The 16,550-nt window shown below is 42.0% G+C and overlaps 8 protein-coding genes across 8 annotated transcripts; 5 read left to right on the top strand and 3 right to left on the bottom strand.

Moving 5' to 3' along the window:
* Positions 1-690: 690 nt before the first annotated feature.
* Positions 691-8,663, top strand: talB (talinB; the record flags this gene model as incomplete). Its single annotated transcript, XM_004354634.1, has 3 exons — positions 691-912; positions 1,002-1,616; positions 1,695-8,663. 3 exons carry the CDS (start codon positions 691-693, stop codon positions 8,661-8,663), a joined length of 7,806 nt encoding a protein of 2,601 aa, XP_004354686.1.
* Positions 8,664-9,185: 522 nt separating this feature from the next.
* Positions 9,186-9,539, top strand: DFA_09331 (uncharacterized protein; the record flags this gene model as incomplete). The annotated part of the gene is made up of 1 exon (XM_004354633.1): positions 9,186-9,539. One exon carries the CDS (start codon positions 9,186-9,188, stop codon positions 9,537-9,539), a length of 354 nt encoding a protein of 117 aa, XP_004354685.1.
* A 225-nt stretch (positions 9,540-9,764) lies between these two features.
* On the bottom strand, positions 9,765-10,498 carry DFA_09330 (uncharacterized protein; the record flags this gene model as incomplete). Its single annotated transcript, XM_004354632.1, has 3 exons — positions 9,765-9,983; positions 10,052-10,191; positions 10,279-10,498. The coding sequence occupies 3 exons, from the start codon at positions 10,496-10,498 to the stop codon at positions 9,765-9,767; spliced, it is 579 nt and encodes a 192-aa protein (XP_004354684.1).
* Positions 10,499-10,681: 183 nt separating this feature from the next.
* Positions 10,682-12,508, top strand: DFA_09329 (uncharacterized protein; the record flags this gene model as incomplete). The annotated part of the gene is made up of 2 exons (XM_004354631.1): positions 10,682-11,387; positions 11,604-12,508. The coding sequence occupies 2 exons, from the start codon at positions 10,682-10,684 to the stop codon at positions 12,506-12,508; spliced, it is 1,611 nt and encodes a 536-aa protein (XP_004354683.1).
* A 627-nt stretch (positions 12,509-13,135) lies between these two features.
* DFA_09328 (uncharacterized protein) lies at positions 13,136-13,579 on the top strand (the record flags this gene model as incomplete). The annotated part of the gene is made up of 1 exon (XM_004354630.1): positions 13,136-13,579. One exon carries the CDS (start codon positions 13,136-13,138, stop codon positions 13,577-13,579), a length of 444 nt encoding a protein of 147 aa, XP_004354682.1.
* Positions 13,580-13,720: 141 nt separating this feature from the next.
* Positions 13,721-13,995, bottom strand: DFA_09327 (uncharacterized protein; the record flags this gene model as incomplete). The annotated part of the gene is made up of 2 exons (XM_004354629.1): positions 13,721-13,767; positions 13,848-13,995. The coding sequence occupies 2 exons, from the start codon at positions 13,993-13,995 to the stop codon at positions 13,721-13,723; spliced, it is 195 nt and encodes a 64-aa protein (XP_004354681.1).
* Positions 13,996-14,068: 73 nt separating this feature from the next.
* Positions 14,069-14,230, bottom strand: DFA_09326 (uncharacterized protein; the record flags this gene model as incomplete). The annotated part of the gene is made up of 1 exon (XM_004354628.1): positions 14,069-14,230. The coding sequence occupies one exon, from the start codon at positions 14,228-14,230 to the stop codon at positions 14,069-14,071; it is 162 nt and encodes a 53-aa protein (XP_004354680.1).
* Positions 14,231-14,884: 654 nt separating this feature from the next.
* On the top strand, positions 14,885-16,267 carry DFA_09325 (uncharacterized protein; the record flags this gene model as incomplete). Its single annotated transcript, XM_004354627.1, has 1 exon — positions 14,885-16,267. One exon carries the CDS (start codon positions 14,885-14,887, stop codon positions 16,265-16,267), a length of 1,383 nt encoding a protein of 460 aa, XP_004354679.1.
* Between the last annotated feature and the right edge of the window lie 283 nt (positions 16,268-16,550).

Raw genomic sequence — 16,550 nt, 5'->3', positions numbered from 1 at the left:
GGCGATGATATCCCATTTTAGTTATAAAAATTCGCTTTTATTCATTGATCAATCACACCTCCGATTGAAAAGATCGATTTCTTTTCTTTTCAACTGAAACATGCTACTTCACCATCTGTCAGTTGACCGCCAAACAAAATATTTTTTTCCCAACAACAACAAAATTTTTATTTTCATCCAAAAGTTGCTTGAAAAATTTAATCAAACCTTGTCTGAAAGGGACAACACGACATTTTGTTTGTTTGTTAAAAAAAAAGTTATAAATAACATATCAGAGTGCAGAGAGAGGAATCAGGTGGAAAAAGAAAGAAAGAGTGTGTGTTGTGAGTGAATGTTTTTGTTATTATCATCAATCTCTAGTGTGGACAATCACGATAAGGAAGGATCGATCGGCGTAACATATGATACTAATAACCCTCTCTCCCCTTCATATATACATATATAGAAAATATTTATTTATTTATTAAAAGTATATATATTGTAGGAATACACTTGTAAATTACTTAATTTGTATAAAACAACAACAACAACAACAACAACAACTATAACAACTATAACAACTATAATAACTATAGTAGTATAACAATAATAACAATAACAACAAATAGTTCAAATCTACTCTTCTGAAAGACAATCAATCAATATAACAAACATATAATAATAATAATAATAAGAAAGTAGAAGTATAAAATGTCTCTTACATTAAAGATTAAAATTGTTAGAGACAATCAGGTCAAGGCGATGAAATTCGCTCCAACCATGTTTGTTCATGAAGCATGTCAACAAATCCGTGAAAGAATTAATGATACAGGTGATGACCACGGTCTCTTTCAACCGGGTGTTGAAGGCAAGAGACCATCACGTTGGTTGAAAATGGATAAATCTCTCCAATCCTATGATTTAAAGATGAATGTAAGTTTGGAAAACAAAAGAATGAATGAAAGAAAGGATATCCACACACACATATACTTATACTTTGTGTTACTACAATTTGTTTATAGGATGAATTAGATTATAAAAAGAAACATAGAGCCTTAAAAGTACGTTTAATGGATGAAACATTAAAGACATTGTTGGTAGATGACAGTTTGACAGTTGGAGAGATTGTAGAGATTGTTGGTAAGAGAATTGGTATCAAGAACCACGAAGAATTCTCTTTGCAACCAGAAGGCAGCAACGATTGGTTGAATCATGCCCAAGCACTCCACGAACAGGGTGTCTCTGACGAAGCCATTGTATTGCTCAAAAAGAAGTTCTTTGTCGACGATTTCAACGTCAACCGTGACGACCCCATCCAATTGCATTTGGTGTATGTGCAGTCACGTGATGCCATCGTCTCTGGCTCGCATCCATGCTCGTACGATGAGGCCATCCAATTCGCCGCCCTCCAATCGCAAATTCAATTGGGCAATCACAACACTGCCGTTCACAAGCCCGGATATTTAAAGATCAAAGAGTATATGCCACCATCGTTCCACAAGAAAAAGGATGCTGAAAAAGACATTTACAAGGAATTCAGAAAGCTCGTTGGTATGACCGAGTCCAACTCCAAGTTCCGTTATGTTCAACTTTGTCGTTCCCTTAAAACTTATGGTATCACTTTTTTCCAAACAAAGGTAAATAGAAAAGAAAAAAGAAAAGAGAGATAAAAGATAGAAATGAACAAAGTATTAACTTTGAATTTGATTTTTTAGGAAAGAGTAAAAGGACAAAAGAAACCATTACCAAAATTATTGGGTATTACTAGAGACTCTATTTTGAGACTTGATGCAGAGACTAAAGAGGTTGAGCATGAATACCCATTGAACCATCTACGTAGATGGGCAGCTTCGCCAGCTTCGTTTACTCTTGATTTTGGTGACTATGAAGAAGACTATGTGTCGGTCATTACCACCGAAGGTGAGGCAATCTCTCAGTTGCTGTCTGGTTACATTGAGATTTTAATGAAGAAGCGTAAAGACACGAGTGTTGTGGTCGAGGAGAACGACAGCGACATTGCATCGGTCGAGTCGATTGGTCGTATCAAGGGCCAGTCTTCACAGACCACCACATCGTCGTCGTTGTCTGGTATGGATGGACACGGCGGTCGTGAGGGTCAGTACCAGGTACCCGGCCAGTCAATCGGCTACCGTGGTGGTTTGGGTGGTCCACTCTCGATCAAGGTGACCAACATTGACAGCGCTTCGGCTGCCGTTGCCAATCTCCTCAACGAGATGGAGTTGGCTCCCGACTCTGTGATTGGTGCCAAGTCATCACTCACCCCACAACAATGGCGTCAACAATTGGCTATCCACGCCAAGGCTGTTGCTGCCGCTGCCGGCAAGTTGCTCGGCAACCTCAACAACCCCAACGGCATGGACCGTGGCCAACTCGACGCCAACTCCAAGGACGTTGCTCTCACCATCGATCAACTCGTCCACGCTGCCCGTGCTGCATCCATTGCCTCGGGTGAAGATCCTGATGGCGAGATGCCCCTTTTCGACGGTGCTAAAGCTGTCGCAGAGGCCATTAGCAAGCTCCTCAAGGCCACCAAGGAAATCTCCTCCAACCCCAACGACGAGAACGCCAAGAACCTCGTTCAACAAGCTGCCGAACAGTTGCGTCTCATGACTGCCTATTTGGACGGTGCTTGCAACGGCAATATCACCGATCAAGGTACACTCCGTCTCTTGCTCGAGTCGGGCAAGGCTATCGCCGCCGCCACCCAAGATCTCGTCAACCAGTCGCGTGTCTATGCCCCACAAATCGCCGACAATATCCGTCGTAACCACTTTAACGGTGCCAACGACGAGGTTATGCGTGCTGGTGTCACTGCATCGGCCACGGCACAAGCTTTGGCTGCCACTATCCTCGACCCAAGTTGTCGTAATCAAGTCAACCAATCTGCCAAGTCTGCACAAGACGCCATCAACATGTTGCTCGCCTCGGCCAAGGCTGCTGGTATCGAGCCAAGCGCTCTCGAGCGTATGCGTGCTGCCGCCAAGATCATCGCCGATGCCTACGGCCATCTCTTGCAATCGGCCGATCTCGCCCTACCCAAGGGTGGCGACGACGTTGAGTTTTCCAACGCTGCCAAGTCGATCCTCGGTGCCACCGCCCAATTGCTCGGTTCACAAGGACGTCCAGATGTCATTCTCGGTGCCTCCAAGTCGATTGAAGAGTCAATGATCCACCTCATTGCCGGTGCCAAGCGTGCCACACTCAAGACTGACGACCCCGCCGTTCGTGAGCGTCTCATTCAATGCTCCAAGGCTGTCGCTGAAGCTGCCCGTCATCTCGTCGAGGTTGCCCAGTTTGCTGCCGAGAATCCAGAGGACAAGACCGCCTTTGCCAAGTTGCAAGAGGCTTCCAAGCGTCTCGCCATGGCCACCAAGCAGCTCGTAGGTGACGCTGGCAAGGAAGAGGCATTCACTGCACTCCGTACCAACGCCAAGCTCGCCTGTGCTGCCACCACTGGTCTTGCCACCACCTCCAAGCAGGTCACACCATCTCTCCCAGACGCTGACGCTGCCCGTGTCAGCAACGCCATTGCCAAGGCCAACCAAGAGGTTACCAACCTTCTCCAAGCCATCGCTAGAAGCCAGGCCAACCCCAACGACCTCGCATCACAAAATGCTTTGGTCGACCAGGTCAAGATCTCTGCACCCATTGCCTACCAACTCGTTGCCGACGCCAAGGCATCGATCCCCAAGGTACAAGACCCAGTCCTCAAGAACGAGCTTACCAACAGCTCTGTCGTGGCCGGTGATGCCATCAAGGCACTCCTCGACTCTGTCCAAGACCTCACCTCGGCCGTCGGTCAACAAGAGTTTGACGATGCACTCGAGCAGGTACAAGCCCTCGAGGCTGAAATGGAGGCCCAATCCTATGCCGCCCAAAACGGCCTTCTCCAATCACTCCCAGGTCAAACCCGTGAGAATGCCATGGAGTTGTTGAACGTCGCTGCCCGTGCACTCGGAAATGCTGCCAAGCAAGTCTTGTTGCAGTACAAGACCTCGCCCGATCAACTCGGAAACACCTCTCGCGACCTCTCTAGCGCTGTCGCTCAGGTCACCAACGCCGCCAAGGCTGTCTCTGCCACCTCGCAGAACCGTTCCGTGCAACGTTCGGTACTCGGTGCTGCCAAGCAGATTACCACCGAGTCTGCCAATCTTGTCAGTTGTGCTCGTGCCGTCTCCTCCAACCCAGGTGACGCACCACTCGAGCTTGCCCTCCAATCGTCTGTCAAGTCGATTGCCGAGGCTCTTGCCGCTTTGCTCGCCACCTCCAAGGGAGGTGACCCAGGAGGCAAGGAGTTGGACGAAGCTATCGAGCAGATCAAGAACGATATGAAGCGTATCAACAACCCACCAGTCAATCTTGGTGGCGAGTATGGTATCAACTCTGAACGTGCCATCTCTTCGAGCAAGGCATTGATGGCCGCCACCTCACAAACTGCCGCCAACGCCCGTTCCAATCCATCGGCTCTCGGCGCATCCTCCAAGACTTCTTCATCAACCTTTACCCAGTTGGTTGATACTATCAACGTTGCTACTGGCTCGTGTCCAAACAAACCATTGGCTTCAGAGATTGCCAAGCTCTCGACACAGTTGGGTCACGACTCTATCAAGTTGCTCCAAGCATCACGTTTTGCTGCCGCCCGTCCAGGTGAAGGTGAAGCCGAGTTGTCCAACTCGCAAACCACCGTACAAAACACACTCAAGGCTATGATCCACACGATCCAATCGGCCGTACCAGGTCAAGCCGAGATTGCAGAGGCCATCGAGATTGTCAAGCAATGTATCGTCCAATTAAACTCTGGTGACATTAACAATGCCATCGTGTCGGACGCTCTCAAGGAGTTGGCCAAGGCTGCCAAGGAATTGGCCGATCACAGCTCACAAGTTGTCGTCAGCAAGTCGCAATCTGAGCGTATGGGTGCCAACTGCAAGTCTGCAGCCAAGGATCTCAAGTACATTGTCGAATGCACCAAGTCTGCCATCTACGGCACCTCTGGTGAACAACACCCAGACAGTTTGGTCACTTTGGCCGGCAAGCTCGAGTCTGCCTCCACCATCTTGGCTGCCTCGTGCAACAAGCGTCAATTGGCCGACCAAGACCGCAAGGATGCCGCCATCAACGCCAAGAACCTCGCTCTCGGTGTCCAAAACCTCATGAATGCTGCACGTAAGCTCTCAGAGACTGCCAAGAATGCCGGCAACATGGAAGCCAGCAAGCAAATCTTGTTGGTTGCCCAAAACGTCGCCAACGACTCGACCAAGCTCATCAACCAAGCCAAGTCTGTTGCCTCTGGTACCCTCGCCGACCAAGAACAAGTCGCCGAAGCCAAGCGTGGTATCACTGAACATATCCGTGAATTGCTCAAGGTTGTTGAAGGTGTTGATACTGGTTCAACCGTCTCTATTGACCTCGACTCTCTCTCTCCATCTGAACAAGCCTTACTCGATGCCTCACGTTCAACTGCCAACTCCATGTCACAATTCATGTCTGTTAGCAAGACAGTTTCAACTGGTACCAAGGATCCAAACGTTCATCATCAATTCTCAAATGCTGCTCAATCAGTTTCTGCTGCCGTTCAAAGTTTGTTGGCTGCCATCAATGGTATGCGTCCAGAACAAAAAGAGATTGACGAGTCTATTGAGATTATCCAACAAGCTGTTGTTGACTTGGACTCTGCTTCACTCAATGCTGCTATTGGTTTGCTCGAAAACACTGCACCACCAGGCAAGACTGCTCAAGGATGTCAAGAAGATTTGGTTGAAGTGTCGCGTGAACTCGCCACTGCCATGAAGGTATTCTTGGCCGCCCCCAAGCAAGACCCACAAAACCTTGGAAAGAGTGCCAAGGACACTGCACACATTCTCCCCAAGATTGTCAGTATCTCCAAGCAACTCGCTTCACTCACCACCAACCCAGACATTAAACAAACTCAATTACAACTCTCCAAGAAGCTTGCTGATAATATGCTCGAGTTGATGATTGCTGCCAAGAGTGGAGATGTTTCAGATTCCAAGCAAGCATTCAATGCATCACAAGCTATTGCCGATATCTTGACCAGTGTAAAGGGAGGTGTTATGCAATCACGTGACTGTGACGAAGCTATTGCTACCATTAACAAGTCAAAGGAGATGCTTACCAAGCCTGCCAATGACACCCATGGCAAGACCTACCAAGAGTACAAGGTCGAGATGACCGAGATTGCCAAGTCTCTTGCCCTCGGTATTTCGGCCTTGGCCAACGCCGCAAAGTCTAGACCAGAAGAGATTGGTGCCAACTCGATCAAGGTTGGTTCGATCATCCCACGTCTTGTCGAGACTGCTCGTTCGACCGCTGCCGCCACCAACGACACCCAAGCCAAGCAAAAGTTGCTCGACTCTACCGCCGGTATTGTTGACGGAACCGCCAAGATTGTGCAAGATGCCAAGCTCGCTTCGGCCGATCACACCAACAACGAGTTGCAAGGCAAGATCAACAACAACTTTAAGAATATCACTACGGCCATTGCCAACTTGATTTCTGCACTCAAGGCTGGTGCCACTGGTGACAGAGACATTGAAACTGCCATCAACAACATCACTCACGTCACTACTGATTTGGATGCCGCCTCGCTCTTTGCTGCTGCCGGTCAAGTCGATGTTGACACTGAAGGATACACCCCACAATCCATCCAAGAGGAGATTGCCAAGTTGACCGAAGAAGTACTCCAAGCCAACGCCCAATTGGTCGATGCCTCAACCAAGACTGTTGAAGATGTCGGTTTTGCCTCCAAGGCTCTCGCCAATGCCAACGACCGTCTTGCCAACGCCGTCAAGATTTGTGCCGCTCTCACCACTGACAATGGCACCCAACAATCTCTCCTCAACGGTGCCCGTAACGTCAGTTCTTCATCGCAAGCCTCTGTCGTTGCCTCCAAGCACACCCAAAGAGACCCATCACCAGCCAACAAGAACGCCCAAAAGAGTGCCACCAAGCAATTGGAGGAGTCCATTCAATCATTGTCTGGTCTTGCTCTCTCGTCCACCACCACCAAGGGTATTCGTGAGCTCGACTCTGTCTCTGCCGAGATTCGTAAGCAACTCTCTGTCTATGACTCTCCAAACGGACCATCCAACGACAATGCCACTGCCGAAGATGTTGTCAGCAGTGCCAAGACTTTGGCCGAATCGATTGCCTATCTCGTCGGTAGTTGCAACAATGCCCCAGAAGAGTTGGACGGTGCTAGCAAGAGTACCATCGCCTCTGTCAAGTCGCTCCTCGCCAACGCCAAGGGATCGACTCGTCTCACTGACGATGCTGTCATCCAACAAAACGTCACTGAGTCTGCCAAGGACGCTTCCAACAAGATTTTGAAGCTCGTCTCTGCTGCCAAGGCCCAGAGAACCGATCCATCCAGCTCGGCCGCCCAACAAAAGTTGTCTGAAGCCTCGACCGAAGTGGCCGAAGCCATCAACGAAGTTGTTACTGCCGCCGGAGACTTGCCAGGTGGTGAGAGAGCCAAGAAGCTCTTCCAAGCCGGTGAGAATCTTGAAGAAATCGCCGAAAAGGAGCTCAAGGCTGCTGCCCAGGTCATTGAAGAGGCCACAGCCGCCTTGCTCAGAGCCAAGAAGAAACGTGAGGAGAGTCGTCAAGCCAGCGGTGTCGATGAAGCCGGTATCGATGAAGCTATTCTCGAAGCTGCCCGTGCCATTACCTCTGCCACTGGTATCCTCGTCAACTGTGCCACAGCCGTCCAACACGAGCTTGTCGTACAAGGCAAGTCCAAGGGTGGAAGTGGAAGCGTCTACCGTCGTGACCCAACCTGGGCCAACGGTTTGATCTCTGCTGCCAAGGCTGTCGCCGGCTCTGTCCAAGGTTTGGTCGTGTCTGCCAACGACTCGACCCAAGGCAAGGCTGAAGAAGAGACTTTGGTCGCTTCAGCCCGTGGTGTCGCTGCTGCCACCGCCCGTCTCGTCTCGGCATCTCGTGCCAAGGCCGACCTCAACTCTGCCACCAATTCACAATTGTCACAAGCTGCCAAGCAAGTGTCCAACGCCACCTCGCAACTTGTCGAAGCTGCCAAGTCGGTCGGAAAGGACGAGCCAGAAGCCACCTCGTTTGACCCAACTGGCATGTCGTTTACCAACATCAAGGTACACGAAATGGAACAACAAGTCAGAATCTTGAAGCTTAAAAAGGAATTGGAGCAAGCTGAAAAGAGACTCTTTAGCATGCGTAAGAATGAATACGCAACCAACACTGACAACACCCCACCACCCGAACAAGCTCCAGCACCTGCCCCAGTGCCAAAGCCAGCCCCATCCAATATCGTATTCAAAAAGCCAGCTGCTGCCCCAGGCTCACCTGCCAGACCACTCCCCGTTTCACCTGCCACTGGACAACCACTCCCCAAGAGACCAGTCTCCCAAACCCTTCAACAACCATTAGAATCTACACCAGCACCAGCACCAGCCCCACAATCCACCTCACCAAGATTGGCTGCTGGCTCCCAAATCATCCCACTCGCCGAACTCAAGAAAAAGCCAGCCAACTTGGATCAAAATAACCTCGAACTCTATCTAAGCGATGCAGAATTTGCAACCCTTTTCAAAATGCCAAGAGATGAATTTGCTAAATTACCAACTTGGAAAAAGAATAGTTTAAAAAATGCTCAAGGTCTTTTCTAAAAATATAATCACCAACAATATAAAAAATACCCTAAATCACAAATCAAAATTAACTTATATATAAATGTAATAAAATAAATCCACCCTAAAAACATAGAATTCTTATTTGTATTGGTTATTAATTTCCATATAGGTACAACCCATACATTCAAAACCTCTATCCGATGAGTTGGAAATCAGAATTTATTATTTGAAAGAGTTTAAGATTAGATGTATTTTACAAATCTATCTGACAAAGACAGAGTAAGAACAGCTCATCAAAAATTCTATTCAAAAAGGGGATAGGGTGATTAATATAAATAAACTTGGCTGGTTGAAATGGTGTGGTTTTAAATCTGATAAAACTGGACAATAATTCCCCATATTTGTTTGTTTACTACTACGTACTTTGTTCCAAGAGAAATTAGGGGGTTTAATTTATTTAGATTGGTTGGTAGTTTGAAATTAACTTTGGTTCTCCTTATCAAGTGAGGATGGGTTTGCAACTTATTTTGTTTATTGTTTTATTGTTTTATTTATATAATGTTTACCAAAATTATTTTCTTTTTGCTTTTAATAGTATTTGTTAGTGGCGATTCTATTATCCTTTACAAAAATTCTGATGGGAATCAGTTTGGTCGTTGCATTACAGGATCAAAGAATGGTGAAGAAATAGTAGAGATTGAAACAAAAAACAATTCTTTTTTCCAATGTACTCTGGTGGCAAGCTCAAACACTAACGAATCAATCGAGTGTGAACAAATCAGTGCACCAGCTGGTGGATCGCAGGAACAATGTAAAAATCTAAAGAGTGTATGTGGCAACACCTATTATGGTCAATGGAATCAAGATTCAATTTGTTCAACTTTATCTGCCTCTGTAAAAGTAAACGCCTAAAAATAAAATTATTGAAAAATAAAGGTCATTCATAGGTTCGGGATGATATTTCTAATTTCCATGGTAGGGTCAGAGGTCGAATCGATTGATAATAAGATCATCATCGTTTAAATAAATGGATGGTTGATTGAATCTCCAAAATAATAATTGTTGTTTGTTTGTTTGTTTGTTTGTGTATTATTATTATGTTATGATGTTGGATATTAGTTATTTAGTTATTATTATTTATTCATTTGCTCTAATGGAATCTGAATTTAAATCATTTAATTGATCGATCTCTGATTCAAATACAACCAATATATTGGTCATGAAATTTAACAATAGACAACTTCTAATGGTAAGTAATGGTTTAATTGCATCTTGTGGATTGGTCAACACCTTTGAATATTCTATAAACATTTCTTGTTGTTCTTTAAAAACATCTTGATCATTTTCTCTTGAATTCTATTTTAAAAGAGACAGTTAATTTTCATAACCTATTATTGTAATTATTATTATCCAAGATTTCATACTTTTAAATGATTAAACAAGATCATTAATCTATCACCTTTAATCATTGAATCTGTATCTTTTAATTCTGGACATACACCATCTGCCACCTTGTTATATGCTGGTGTCTCTTGTAAATCCTCAACCGATGTTAAAACCAATGCTACAACAAACAATAATATCAACAAACCAATATTTTTTTTTGTCAGTCAACCATATCTCTTTCTCTTTCTCTATCTATCTATCATACCATTTCTAATATCCTCTGAAAGATTAGCCCACCATTCTTGAAAGAGTATACGAGCAGGAGAGTTACAAAACTCTAAAAACACAGATCTAAGAGTATCACGTTGCTTTACCCAATTGGTATAGGATGCAGTCAATCGTTTTTGAAAACCATCTTCTGTCAATTGAGCATCTAATCCTTCCATTGATTTCTCAACCATTCTATCTATTGCTTCTTCATCCATTATTATCTATATATAGATATCTAGTATTATCTATTATTATTTGTATTCACAAAACAAAAATGAAAAAGACGATTGATTAGTCAGATGATATTAATGTTTGTTATTATTAATATTTTAATTCATTCAATTCTTTTTCATTCTTTCTTTCCAAGCTTGTACATAGAATAGAGACATATATATATAATGATACGATCAAATAATCATATATTATGTAATATTATCAAAGATGCATTTAAAAGTCGATTATCAATAGTTTCATCATCACAGTCGCAGTCGCAGTCACATTCACAATCGATATGTTATTATTCAACAAAGGTTATGAATGATAGACAATTACAACAACAATTAAATGATGGAGGAAAGAAGAAGAAAAAGGATAACAAGGTGTTGATGCAACAACATATAAAGAGTTTAGAGAGGACCGAACAATTAAAAAAGAATGTTAAATTGTACAAAGAAAACAAATTAAAGGCAGAGTTGAGGAATCAACTCGATCAAAGAATACATGGAATCAATGTAAAGGGTGACTTGCCTCTTGGTACAAAGAAAGGGAATACAAGTAGTCCTCGTACAAAGTGTTGTCCAAATTGCATATCGATCAAACAAGCTGTCGCAAATGAACACTTGGAATGCTTTGATGTGTTGGTCGGATCGAATGAAATGAACCAATCGAGAGGTGACACGATACTGCATGCAGCCATCGAGAATAGATCACTTGGATTGGTTCAAAAGATATTGAATGATGAAAGTTTGGTCAAGACTGGTATATTGAATACACCGAATCAACATGGATTTGCACCTATTCATTTTGTGGCAATGTCAATGGAAAAGGAATTAGAGGATATTGGAGACGCGATAGAATCGGTTGAAAAGAAGTTACGGTTGGTCGGTATGAAACCGACTGAAGAGCAGTTGTTGGAGTGTCAGAAAAGAGAGAGGTTTGGTGATACTTTCAAGATACTCGATTTGTTGTTGGAAAAGGGTGGTGTGAGTCTGGCCGACTCGATCACACCAAATGGGTCGACGTTGTTTGCAATGGCGTCGTCGATGCAGATGATGTCGTTGTGTCAACACTTGATACGACGTGGTGCGACCGTGGATATAGAAAATGTCGAGGGTGACACACCACTCATCGCGGCCATTAAAGACCAGCAGATGGAGCAGGTGATGTTCCTGATCGAGGTGGGACACGCCGACCCGAGCCGTGTGAGTCAGCGCACCAACGAGACACCACTCACCATTGCAACGGCACGCGATGCTGCATTGATGGTTGAGTATCTGCACAAGATGGGTGCGCGCGACAAGGTTGGCGCCAACCTCACTTCTCTGCATGTCGCAGCTGCCGTCCAGAATCTGGCCATGTGTCGTATCTTGCTCGGGCTCGACCCCGAGTTGGTCAACCGTGTGGACTCGGACGGCACAACAGCCGTGTTTCTGGCGGCACAGGCCGGCAACTATGCACACATCAACTTTTTCATTGAGCGCGGGGCGACCATCGACCACACGATCCGCTCGATGGACGGCGACTCGGTGTCACTCGTCTGCGCACAAACCCTGTCCAACAAGACCGAGTTTGCAGCCGTCATTGAAAAGAGCAAGTGTCGTGTCGACAAGGAGATGAACAAGCTGCTCGAAAAGTCAATACACCTTGCTGCCAAAGCCGGCAACACACGTCTCCTCGAATACCTTGTCGTCGACAAAAAGTGCGACATCAACGACCGCAACAGAATGGGTGAGACCCCACTCATGCTGGCTGTCTCCAGTCGCAAACCCAGCACCGTGCGCGAGCTCATCCGTCTCGGCGCCAACCTCAACCAAGTCGACGGTACCGGCAAGACAGCACTCCACGTAGCAGCTGAAATCGGGCTACCCGTCATCCTCTCCATCCTCCTCAAAGCCGGCGCCAACCCCAAACTTAAAACCATTTCATCAACCTACTCCAAAACACCCCTTCAACTTGCAATCGATAATGATAATCAAAATGTCATTCATATTCTAAATAAATTATAAATAACACAAACAAATGAAAAAGTAATTTAATTTCGATTGGATTGGATTGGACAAACTAAAGGCATCAAACAAACAAAGGAAAAAAATGTTGTATTTTACTTAAAACATGATATCAATATCTCTTCAAACAAAACACACTGTTTTCAAAAAATAATCCAATCAACCAACCAATCAACCAACCACTATTCGTATTGTTGTTGTTGTTAGATTAAAATCAATGTAGTTTATCAAATCACCAACACTAACTAAAACAAGAAAAAGTGCAGTGTTTTGTGATTTGAACAAGATTAATCTATAAAACTAACTACTTCTTGATTTTCACCATTAATTATTAAAGCCAAAAATAATAATCTAATCTGTCAAGAAGAATACAATTCATTTAATGCACCACCACCACAACACAACCAAAAAAGAAAGGTTAGGAATGAAATTATAAATAGTTGGATATTTTTGAACTTATTATTAATCATCCCAACAAACAAACTAAATATCATATATATATATATAAATATATAAATATATAAATATATAAATATATAAATATATAAATATATAAATATATAAATATATAAATATATAAAACTCAACTATTCTATTCCATTCATTATTATTATTATTGGTTAAAGAATGAAACTTTATCATTTACTTTTTGTAATTTGTTTTGTATTGTTTATGACTATTATGGTCAACGGTGATCAACCAAAAGTTCCATTTACAAAGTTTACAGTTGTTAAAAAGGAGAATGGTCCACCTGCAAGAACAGTAAGCTTTGCATTTGATTTGGACAAGAAATTGATTCTCATCACTAGTACCGATGGTCAAAACCTCAAAATGGCCATGAACAACCAAATATACCAAGAGATTGTAGACACTATCCTCGGTATCGATCCAACCGTCGTCCATGCTGGTGATGTCTATTGCAAGTCTGACCATCCAACCGACTCTATCGTTCTAACAGTCACTCCACCCAAAGGAAAACCACAACCAAAACCAATCTCTTGGTATCATCCACTATGTGAAAAGAAACCAAGTTTAATTGATACCATTGAGAAATATATCAATCAAATCTAAAGATAAATAAATGATAATCCAACCTACCAAAGATTAGATTATTATTATTATTATTGTCCACAATATATTATATATGAGTATCAACAAAATGTTGATAGATTTTATGTTATTACTATTTATTATTACTATTATTATTATTATTTACAATGCAGTTCCAGTTAAATTGACTCTACCCATACTTGCAAAAGCTAATCAGAAAATGGTTAGTTTGTGTTGCAAAATCATGTGACACATGTCATGATAAATGTATGTTGTGTTTTATACTTACACATTTCACTTAAACCTTCGTCATTGGCAGTGAGAGGTAAATCAGCATCAACCCAAACAAGATCTTTAACTTGAAATCGTTTAGCTATATCAATTAATGGTAATCTACTCTTGACAAGACTAAAACTACCTGATTTTAAAACTGTCATTTTACTGTAGTCGTAGTAGAATGTAAATTAGTCTCTTTATGTCAAACTACATTGAATTGAATTGATCGATTGCTCATGAAGTAGATACAAACTTATTTACAAGATTGATTTCAACCAATGAATTGATTTGTTCTTGTTGTTTGACTTTAGCTTTATCTTGAAGGTTGATTTGAATCTTCTTTTCATTCTCTTCTAGAGCTTTGTCTCTTGCTAGTCTTGATGCGTTGTATGCCATATTGATGATATGATAATTAATAATACTCTAGAGTAAGTAAATAAATTAAATTTATTAAGACAACACTACTAATTCTAACGAAACCCAATCTTAGCACTGTTCGTCACCTCTCAATTCAATTAAATTAAAAATCCATTTTCTTATAATCTATTTGGTTAATGTGTATTTACTATAATATAAATTCATAACAAAATTATTATTATTATTATTATTATTAGTATTATTATTATTATTATTAGTATTTATGTTAATATATTATTACAATTCATGTCTTTGATGTTTATCCTATGATGGTTTCCTTGATGGTCGTTCCATCTTTGACTCCTAAAATATTAATATATACAAATACAGTAAATTAATTAATTAGATAAATAAGGATGATGATTGTGATGATAAGTATATATTGATGATGGTTGGCTGTTTGTGGGATGTGGTGGTTCATTGTCTGCAAAGAAACCGATCAATAAAATCAAGACATGACCTCCCTTGAAATTTCTTTTTTTATTCATTCTTTCATTTATTACACAAACAGAATATTACACATAAATATCTTATCTTATCTTATTCTTATTCTTCTTGTTGTTGTTGTTTAATATTCTCACTTTCGATTGTTTATATCATACTATCAATCATATAAATAAATAGATCTATACAATGTCAAAGAGCAAGAAAGAGAATCCATTCTCTTTCTTTAACTTTGGTAATAATGATGGTGGTAGTGCAGGAGGAGTGCCACCACCACCAACATCAAATGCACAACCAATATCTTCATCTCCATCAGAGACTGTTTCATCGTTACCTGTATTTACTCCTCCTTCAACTAAACCAACCTCTGCCTCCTCCTCCTCCTCCTCCTCTACATCCAATAGATCATCGTCAAAGAAACAAGCAGTAAAACTATTTGATAGTGAAGATGATGACGATGACGACGATGATGATGACGATGATGACGATGATGACGATGAAGTAGTAGTGGACAAGAGTAAACTCCCTGTAATGTCACAACCAAAACCAATTGTAAATAGTAATAATAACAACAAAACCAACTTAAAATCAAGTAATAATAGCGTATCAACTCCAACTCCAACACCACCACCAACTACAACAAGTGTTGTAGGTTCGATTAATAGTAATAGTGTTGGAAGTAGTAGTATTATAGGAACTGCTGCTGCTTCACAACAAAAATTAAATCCTTCAAGATTAGGTAAATTATTTGGAGGTAATCAAATGGAAAATGACGATCTGGTTGGTGATGAGGATAGTTTAGCTCCTCCAATATTGGCTGCTGCTGCTACTTCTGCTGCTGCTGCCAACTCACCATCATCAAATGGTATGCTATTACCAACTAGTTTGAAGCAACCACCTGCAACACCCCAACCTTCTGCTGCCGCCACTGTTTCTGTTACATCTCCTCCACCTCCAATAGTTACTCCTTCTACCACTACACAACCAATACCTCCACCACCTCCACCAACTACTTCACCGGTTGTAGAGATAGATGTAGATAGTAGTATAATAGAATCAATGAAACAACAAATCGATAAACTTTTACAAGAGAATAACCAATACAAAACATATATTAAACAATTAAAGGTGAAATGCAAGCGGACAGACAATGAAAAAGAGGTGTTGGAGCAACGAGTACAACAAGCAGAACGACGTCTAGAAGAATTCAAAATCAAAGAAACCAATGAAACCAAGATAATGGAAGATATGATTGCCAACGTAGAGGAGAATCTCTTGGCATCCAAGAAACGTGCACAAAACGCCGAGCAGCAAGTCGAACAGCTGCGATACGAATTGTCATCGTACCAAGCAACTGGAGGCTCCCACGAAACAAACGAATTGAAAAATAGACTGGCAGATGCCAAAGAAAAGGGACGTATGGTACAACATCTTCTCCAACAAGCTGCTAGTGATGCCGACAATAACATCAAAAATCTATTAAGAGGTGTTGAAACATTACAAAATGTTTCCATGATCCTAACTTCAATAGATAAAGTTTCAACAATGAATAATAATAATAATAATAAATAACCAAAGATTATTATTATTATCTCTTTTTTTTTTTTTTTTTTTGTTTGGAATATATTTAAAACCATCTTCATTCATGTGATCTATTTAATTTATCAATAATTGATCCAACAAATCTTAATTATTATCTTAAGGCTATAGCTGCTTTCGTTGGATATGTTGATTGTTTCCAAAATCAAGAGTGTTGTGTGTGTGTGTTGTGTGCTGATTATCTGTATCGACAAAAAACAAAAATTGAAAATGAAATGAATTTTTGTGAATTTCTGTTTGTCTCCTTTGAATCAAA

This window comes from Cavenderia fasciculata (genome assembly GCF_000203815.1).
Source record: "Cavenderia fasciculata unplaced genomic scaffold Scf_EU5ZYIE01DZOHE-5, whole genome shotgun sequence".
NCBI classification, from domain to species: domain Eukaryota; phylum Evosea; class Eumycetozoa; order Acytosteliales; family Cavenderiaceae; genus Cavenderia; species Cavenderia fasciculata.
This window is presented reverse-complemented; position numbering and strand designations above follow the sequence as displayed.